The following is a 9,898-nucleotide window of genomic DNA, read 5'->3' on the forward strand; positions in this document are numbered from 1 at the left end:
TATGCCTTGCTTTTATACTTAAAAGCATCATTAATATAGTATAAAAGTTCAGGTATGGCCTCTCCTCACCCAACAGGTATCAAGGTGAGTGTGTATAAACACACACAGTAAAGAAGGGAGACAGCATTATAGATGATTTTTATAGTCTCAAAAGAACAACTCTGCAGCATGATCAAGACCTGCCTAGTGTGGCTACATATTAGGAATCTAATGGAAACTTCCCTGCTTCTTCCGACTATTATCTACCTAGCTCCATTTTCTAATGCTTTTAGGAATTATCATCACTTGTCCTAGAGATGATACTGAACACAACACGTCCCATCCTGTTTATATAACTTTGGTTTCCATATCTTAGTGTCACAGTATAACATATTCTATTTTTTGTAAGGTTAAAAAAATAAGAACAAAAATGTTGAATTATTGATTTTGTGTGGAGAAAATGCATTTAATACCTTATAGAAGCACAGGATTATTATAAGAGCAAAAAATGACTGCCAGGGGCAATTTCTAAAAATCTGAACTTATTTGCCTCCCACAGAGCAGATCTATGTCCAGATGCCTTTTGAAGCCAGTAGGGATTCCACGCTTTTATCAGCAGGCCACCTTGTATATTAGAACAGAGTCCTCACTGCCTAACTCTCGTTATAAACTTTCTGTGCTTGTAGACATTCATTAAAAAAAATCTGCCTTTGCTTTCTACTAAGATTTAATCTGATGTGAGGAAAAATACATATACAAAGGCTGTTTGTTTTTCTCTAGAATATATACAATGTAAGTTTTACTCCTCTGAACACATTCTTCTCTTAAGTAATTAAATTTTGGAATTCATTATTTTCTTTTTGTGTACCAAACATAAAATCTTTTCAGTGTGTTTATTTAAGGCAATCTTTTGTTTTTGTAGTGGTGAGGTTTGCAGCTTTGTCTACAAGAGGGGAGACTACTAGGAGAGTGGATACTGTACTAGGAGAGAAGAGACTGGAATAGGAGAGAGGAGACTATAGTAGGAGAGAGGAGACTGTACTGGGAGAGAAGAGACTATACTCGGAGAGAAGAGACTATACTCGGAGAGAAGAGACTGTACTAGCAGAGAGGAGACTGTAATAGAAGAGAGGAGACTGTACTAGGAGAGGGGAGACTGTACTAGGAAAGAGGAGACTGCATTAGGAGAGGTGCCTGCCTCTGAGATATCAGAAACCACAGGGGCATTGCTCCTGACAGTTCCACTCAAGCTTCAATTTAGAAGAAAGTGTATCCTGCATGGTGGATCTCTGTGCATTGCATTTCTGACAGAGAAATGGATATTAATTCTCCTTGAGTGACTAGAGGAAAGGGGGAGTGGCCAGCAAGGTAGGCTGAGAACACAGACCTAGGTCAGTGCAAAAGCCTCAGGCACAGCCATCCCAGACTGAAGGAAAACACTGAATTCCTGGAACAGAGGCTGGGCGGTTGAGCAGAATTGCTTTGTGTTTTTTGTTCAAGGTGATGAGACTTCAAGTGAACCACAGGAAGGTGGGGAAAACATGGGCTGGGAAATTTCACTAGGAAGCAATGGAATGGGTGGAATTTGTGACTTTCTGAGTACCCTGAGTAGCCAGAGCACTGAAGGAAAGGTGGGAGATGAGACAACATACTCACAGGGAGGATGAGACAGGGAAGGGGAAATCTTGAGGGGATGGATGGGGCTGTGAAAGACAGAGTAGAATGATGGAGGGGTGACTTTGATCAAGATGAATTCTATGCGTACCCTGACATGGCAAATTGAAAATCCTCTGTACAATGACTGAAAATTAATATTCTGGGGAAAAAACAGAATAGAAGATGACGTGAGCAGGCTTTCCAATTTGTACTCCCCAAAGAAGGGCAAGAAAATGGGTGTGTGAATCATATATGTATATACATAATATATATCCTATATATATTATATATATGAAATTTGGCTATTATTCTTTGAATTCTAAATAGTCAAGATAATTTCTCTGTCCTTAAGTCTTACATATTAATGACAAATAGTTTATCAAATTATATCCCAAGTAAACATATATGCTATCTATTATAAAATATAGCTCTGATTCTTTAAATCAGGCAATGAAAGGTCTAAGAACTCTGCTTAAGTTTACACAGTTAGAAGCAACATCTGTTCAAATTACATGACAAGAAAAACAGTACAATGCCAATGGTAAAAGTCAGATTATCGTTGTCCCAAATAGTCCTGAAATCTCTGCCTTGAGTGTTTTCAGTGAGATATTCCTGAGCCCATTCAACAGATTTTTCTAATTCAGTCTTAGGTTATCATGTGTCAAGCAAGTTCTGTACATTAGTTCAAGTAATAAGGCTGAAAGACATATTGTTGCCTCATTATCCTTAGTGCCTTACTGATCAAATATAATTCACCCCCAAAGTCATGTAATTGATCTTATTGGGAAAAGACTTTAATACCAACCCCAAATTTAAAAGGCTGGAAAAATTGTAGAGATATGATTTCTGAATTTCTGCATAGACTCAAAGCAGATTATTCCCTTGATTAATTGGAATAGACACAAATACTATTCAGTTTATTGAAGTGTCGATTGTCTTCTGATCAATCACACATATAGCATTTCTCGTGCAAATACAGTAGATCGTCTGTATTCTCAATTGATCACTCATGTGTAACAAAGTAGAAAATATGCCTATGTTAGTCAAACGAATACTAAAATACTTTGAGGTCACTTCTTAAGTAGCAGAATAAGATGGTAAATATCATTATGCCAATTTTATAGATAAGAGGAAAAAGCTGTTATACAACCAGTAGGCTTTGGTAGAGTCAACAATAAAGCTGAAGTAGTTGACACTCATTATGTTATTCATTATATGATCAAAATAAGCCATAATTTTATCAAAGTATTCATCTAGATTTGACAAATCATCTAAGGAGCTACCCATAGTAGCATGGCTAACAGTCGAAAATCAATATAGCACAACTTTAACATCTATTGTCTAAAGTCCTTTCCTGTGTTTACCTGCCTAGCCATTCCCACAAAGCATTGTTTAGAATCTTCCATTATATGCTCTTTTTTCCTTAGGTGCAACAAATACTCACAGAAAATGCATTTATTATACATATGAAAGGGATAAAATATGTACTGAATGCCAGGCATTAATGGCTCACACCTGTAATTCTAGCTACTAAGGGAGCTGAGATCTGGGGAATCATCACTCAAAGCCAGCTCAGACAGGAAAGTCCAAAAGATTCTTATTTGCAATTAATCACCAAAAGCCAGAAGCAGAACTGTGGCTCAAGTGGTAGAGCGCCAATCTTATGCACATAGACCCTGACTTCAAGCCCTAGCAAACTCATAAAAAAGAATTTAAATGTTCTAAATTGAAAGGGATTTATTCCAACCAATATATATTGAGAAAGAACATACCATCCGCTCATGTCCTCAATCTCAACTTCTCCCATCTGTCACCTTGCTCTAAGAAATCATAAACTAGAAGTGGAATGCTAGTACTTTTATTTTATTTTTTAATCTATAAAATCTTGACATCATCTTGGATGATTATTTTGACATTTTTATATTATTTTTCAAAAAGAATAAAAGCACATTTCCTGCAGAACATTCATATCAAACCCGAAATACTCAGCATGCAAAGACAAATATACACACACTTAGGTTCTTGTTGTGTGGATTCTGCTAAAATAGTCACACATGCAATTTCTTGAAAAACCAAACGGTATTATCCCATCACATCATACACATTGGAATTTAAATAACTTTAAGGTTATCAAATTTCATTCTTTTAAATAACTAGAGATTATTGGTGAGTCATTCTCCAAATAACCACTCAAAAATGGAAGTGTTCTAACCTTGAGCAAAAAGAGGCTCAGGGGGAGTTCCCAGGGCCTTGACTGAAGCACTATAACCCATATAAGTATATATTTTTTTCCAAAAGATCTTGCCATCACTTAATAGTAAATACCACTTAAAATTAATTATATATTATGTTCCATAAGTTGAAAAATGCTTCCTTTGTTATATAGTCATTGAAATGAATGGAATTAAGAGCTAGATTCTTGTTCAAGAGATTGAATTATGAGATTTCTCTCTGTTTTTACTTTCTATAAGATAACAAGTTAAGAAAATATTAGAAAAAAAGTAGAATGTATGTGTTATATGTGGTTTCTTAAGGAAGAAAAGTGCTATTTGGCATGAACCCAAAATAATTTATATACTTAGACAAATTAGCTTATTAAATACCCCTGTTTATTGTATAATACCAATCACTACTTATAAAATTCAGGGATATTATTAAAAAGTAATAAATATCATAAAAATTGCCTTAGACTTGTAGATTCTCATCACAAAAATATTTTACCCTCCTTGACTGTGTTCAAATGAAAATGTACCCCATGATATAATATTGCTAAGATTCTACTTTGATCTTTCTATTGAAAAATTGATTTTTGGATCAATTCATCATTTAGCTATACTTTGTTTAATAAGGAGCACATGCATTAAAATGACAAGTTGAAGAACAGAAATAAAGATATATAGATTCCTCTGGAATATGCACTGCCTTGGAAACTTTCACTAGTGCTAAACAGCAGTCTGAGAAATTCAGAAAATCTTCACAGATTTTAAACAAGAAGAAACCACAAATCTTATCTAAGTACTCCAAGGGAAAGAACATGCCCTTCTTTCAGCCAGGTCTCAGATGACAAATGTTTGCTACCCAAATATACCTGAGATTATTCCAGTCTCAACAACCACTAAAGGAACAGGACACAACATCTCATCACTTGTGTAACACCACTTCTGATGACTTCCATTCTCGTTCACCTTAACTAAAAGGAGAATTAAAGAGAAAGAAAAACAAACAAAACCCCAAACCTATGTACACGGCCATTCCCAAACATGGGTTGAATTACTCATAATCTGGAAAGCTTAAATTCAATCATTTCACTTTGCTTCTAATCTATATTACACAGAAAGATAGACAGACAGACAGGTAGATAGACAGACAGACAGACAGATAGATAGATAGTGTATACAGATGTATTTCACTTTCTGTTTCTAAGCTCTATCACATATATATATACACATAATAAATACACATTAAACTTACATAAACATAAATGTATTTTACGTAATACAGCATCTCATAAAGAAACATCTAAAATCTCAACTATTGTAGTAATCCATTATTTTTCATTTACTGACAGATATTGTAAGTTTGCTAACAATAGTTTTGCAATCTGTGTATACTAGAAAAACCAGGCCTCTGGGAGACCTCAGCTGTTCTACAGGTTAAGACACCACTCCCTAAATTATGGTTTCATTGAGCTAGATGACATCCTGGATGTAACTTCACAGTAGCCATTGACAAAACACTTCATAAACTCCTCTGTTTTCTGTTTCCAATCTCCAAAGCCAAAATGATTCATTCTTCATGCAACCATAGACATTGACAAGACCACTGGCAGGTCTGGAAGGCCAAATCCTACCTTGCCGACGTACAGGGGGTCTGAGCCCATGTATTCTTCCAGCACAAAGAACTGGTTCCATACCCAGCTGCGCTTGGTCCGGGACCTCCCTGATTGGAAATACGGCTTGGATCTGGATCTTGAGAGTTCTCCTTGACTCATTCCCGAAAAGCACAAGAAAAGAGCTACCAGCTGCAGAAAATGGCAGAACTCCACTTTGCCAAACTTCATCTCCTTTTTTTTTTTCTTTCTTTTTCCTGTGTAAGAAAGAAACCTTGACAAAGGAAAAGGCACAGTTCCAGTTGGCTTAGTAGCTCTTGCCTCCGGCAGGGTGTCAACTGCGAGTCCAGAGATAATAATTTGTAGAGTGGTGGATTGGATGGGGTCACCAGTGCAGAATAGCTTTTGCCAAAGAATGTTGTAAGAAGTACCTATCAGAAAAAAGAGAAGAGCTCATGTCACCAACCAGAACACAGAACAATATTGCTCTTTCACTTATCAACGTACCTTGAATTGCCATTATAATCGCGACTGTATGAATGATACACTTTAAATGCAATAATCATTGCCATAATATGAAATCACACACACACATATAGTATATTTGTGATATATTTTAATCTTGATGTATTGTAATCTACATTCGATCAGTCAGCCTTAAAACTTCATGTTACTTCTGGAGCATTTTATTTGAGCATATGGTTTATCTCACCCAAATGAAGCAGCACTATTATAAAGACCATTTTAACAACAGCCTATATGCATACATACATATATGCATATACATGCATACCAATTAATTTTACTCACTGGTACAGAATGTGAAAGCCTAGCAGCTCAAAGCCAGGATTAAATTGAATGGTTAGGACAGAGGCTGGTTTTAATGTCTTCTGTGAAACCAGTGAAGACAAATAAAGAAATATGAGGTGATTTACAATCTGCTGTTGATCGATTCTGAGTCACAGAATGCCAGTTGTTTTGATGTGTTCTGATTTGATTGTGATCAGACACAAAGCTCAGTACTTTCCGCTTTTCACTCTTCACACGTATTGTCATGGAGTCTATGCAGAGTACGAGACGATGTCACACTGCTCTGATCATTTCTCTGCTATACATGTTTGCTAAAGACTTTTGCTCTTGGCTTGTGCATAGTAGGGCCTATGAACCTAACATGGATCGATAGCTTAGTCCCACTGTGGTTTGCTAGCACCCAGGTTGGACTGCTCAGTGACCACACAGAAAAATCATTTTCTCCCAATGCTTATGTATAACAGTCACAGAATTGTGATTATATAAAAGGTCTTAAATAATTGCAAAACAAACTTTCAGTCACAATAACAAAATGCAGAGGCAAGAGTGTTTATGATAAGTTGCTCCCTTAAATCTTTACATTTCACTTTGCCTGTGATTTCAATTCTTCTCCTGTAAATAAATCAATGAGATAGTGAAGGAAAAGCATGTAAGTGTGTGTGTGTGTGTGTGTGTGTGTGTGTATGTGTGTGTGTATTGACAAAAGAAAAATTAAGTTTAACCACATAAAACCAAAGGATAATTCCCAACTAGAGGCGAAAATGGAGTACTATGAGCTTTGGATTTGCACTTTTCTTCATGACAAAAATATCCACTAATTCAAAAGACCAACACTTCTGACCATCAAAGTGTTTAAGAAAGAAAATACATGTAACAAAAAACTATTCTATTAAATATAGTAGGAGAACTGTCAATGAAAAACTTAGATTAAATGGTACATATATGAGACAAAACTGATTCTTCCAGATTTGAATGTTATTAATATATTATAAAGAACTATCAAGTTGTGATGCTCCAAGGGGCATTCAGAATGAGCTACTACTATCCACAAAATTCATGCATACTGAATGAGTGATTCCTAATAATCACATTCACTGATTAAATATGTTCTCCCCAAATCCTGTGACCTGAGGCAGGCCTGGGGGATGGTGTTAAAGGTCACAAAAGTGATTTGGTTAAAGATATAACAGTTCAGCTTGCTGGATAGATGAATTCATAGCATTCAATAACACAGGAAGATGACTCAGTAATGGTTATATCCATTTACATTTCAAAATTAGCTAAAAGGGATGGTTTTGAGTTTTCAAAACCTAAAGAAATTATAAACAGTTTAGAATTGCCTTGATTTGATCATTACCTGCATGGTGTCCACTAGTCTAAATATCATAGTGTACCACACAATATTTAAAATTATTATGTACTGATGAATGTGAAAAGGCCAAGAAACAGAACTTTTCCCATATAGAACCTCCATAGAATATTAGCTGTCTTAAACTTATTTAGTGTCATGTCATGAAAGGTTATTACAAGTTTCTCAGCTAGGTGGAAAGCTGGTGGTGATTAGGTGCAGTCTGAGAGGGAATCAAGAGGTACAGAAGAGAAGCAGGTGCTACAAGAGGAATGAAGCAGTGGCCGTGGACTTCAGCCACAGGAAGAAGGAATCACGCAGCCACTGTTTCTGTCATTGAGTGGCAAACTGAGTGAGTAGACTGGAGAAAGTTGCGGGGATTTACGATCAGAAGGCTGAGGTCAGTATGGGAGCCTGAGAGCCCAAATCCTTTCTAGATCCCACACCCACTTCTCTAGAGAGAAAGAAACATGATTTTTTTTAAATAGCCACATGCTTTATTTCATAAAGATGACCTTTAGATGCAATATAGCCAGGATATATTATCTAGGCTCTTTACGGAGAGAGTACACTTGAAAACAGTGCTTCAGTGTTAATGTGGGCTCTCTTGTAATGGAACTGAAGAGTAGATGAGCTTAGGAATCCCAAACATGAGGCATTTCTAGAATCCTATACTCGTGAAGACTGTGGATGTTTGCACTGAGCTAAGAGTCCAACTTGGGTCCATTATGTTTGAATTGTACACTTTTGCTAGAAGAGAGGATTTGAGTAAGTACAACTGTAAGAAGTAAGCTCTAAGAGAACAGTTCAGCCTCTCAAAAATGTAAATGAAAATAATGGGAACTATTATATAGTACCAACCAGGCAGTAACATACTGCCTGAAAGTTAATTTGTGGAGTAAAATTACTTTTTGTTCTAATATTGCCAATCGTATGACATCTCAAAAAATTATTGTACTAAATGAAAATACTCATGATAGTTCTAGTTGATACCAGAAAATAAAAATTATGCTCATGAGTCAAGAAATCTAGATAGATACAGAAGCATCAAAATACTTCAGTAAAAGCAATGTAATTATTTCCTAAATGCCTTACTTCTATTACTTTATGTTTCTGTTGTCCAAATGATAGAAGTCTGCTGAGTTCACATGGATTCCATGGATAAGGAGCAAAACCCCAAAATCATTACAATCATAACCTTCCTCTCTGAACTTGGATCCTACTGAACTTTATTTTCCATGTTTACAAAATGAAGAACTTGAACTAACATGTTCTATAAAGTCTTGTTTCATCCAAATCAAACATGAAGGAAAATAAAGGTAACTTCTACGGATCTGTGTTCATTTTTAACATGCACATACATGTGGAGCGTTATAGTGCTGAGATGGAAAACAAGAAAATTAGGTTATATCTGAGCATAGGAGTGAAGAGCGGTGGGAGTGTCAATCAAGTCTCTCAGAACCCCATTGACAGATACTAGACTTCTCATGAATCTGAAATAAAAGCTTTTGCTAATTATATAAAACAGACTTTTTCTGGCATTTTAAAGCTGTGATAAGGAGCATATGTCCAATAATTAAATATAAAGGATAGAAAAATTTAAGAATGTGGACAGAATATTAAGGAATCATTTGGTTTGCTTATGAAATGCAGCATGTTCTCTACAAGGAAACGCTCTATCCTAAAAATACTTCTCTTTCACACACGACTGGAGGTTTATCAAAGCAGATAGAATATACATAGGACAGGACTAGAAGGTGCCACAGGTGACAACTGAGATCTGAGATGTGAAGGAAAGGCACCCAAGAATTTGGTTTCCTTTTGCCCATTTAATCTGAGGGTTCTCACAGCATCCAAAGTGAATCTGATCCTCAAAGAAAAGATTCATCCCACTCTTATCTCTCGCTATATGGCATCTAGACTAAGGGGTAAGTTTACAACCAACATTCAAAACCTCTTTACGTAACATTCACACAGTGGTGAATTACATTTTTGGTATGGAAAAATAAACACATAATATATTAGAAATATATTAGTTAATGCTACCAAGTTTATGACTCACCACCATTTTATAAACAATTCTATTGTATTTCTCTTCTACATTATTTGGAGAATGTGTCAAAGTGTTGAACCTTTAAAACAACTATGCATTGGAATCTGTAATACTACACCAGTATATATTAACTCTTATGAGGCTGTTCAAGTCACAGCTACCAATATTTTCAGTAGCTATGGCCTCTGTGAGGACCGTGGCCCATGGGAACAGAGGGTTATTC

General features: G+C 35.9%; 1 protein-coding gene across 1 annotated transcript in view; it reads right to left on the reverse strand.

The window, feature by feature from the left end:
- Cdh7 (cadherin 7) overlaps window positions 1-5,710 on the reverse strand; it is a 93,740-nt gene extending 88,030 nt beyond the window's left edge. The window contains exon 1 of the mRNA XM_090352980.1: window positions 5,486-5,710. Coding sequence (XP_090209106.1) covers window positions 5,486-5,695 — 210 coding nt within the window. The 5' untranslated portion in view covers window positions 5,696-5,710. The remainder of the gene's footprint in view (window positions 1-5,485) is intronic.
- Between the last annotated feature and the right edge of the window lie 4,188 nt (window positions 5,711-9,898).

The sequence above is a fragment of the Megascapheus bottae genome, chromosome 19 (assembly GCF_031878675.1).
Source record: "Megascapheus bottae isolate mThoBot1 chromosome 19, mThoBot2.hap1, whole genome shotgun sequence".
In the NCBI taxonomy this organism is placed as follows: Eukaryota; Metazoa; Chordata; class Mammalia; order Rodentia; family Geomyidae; genus Megascapheus; species Megascapheus bottae.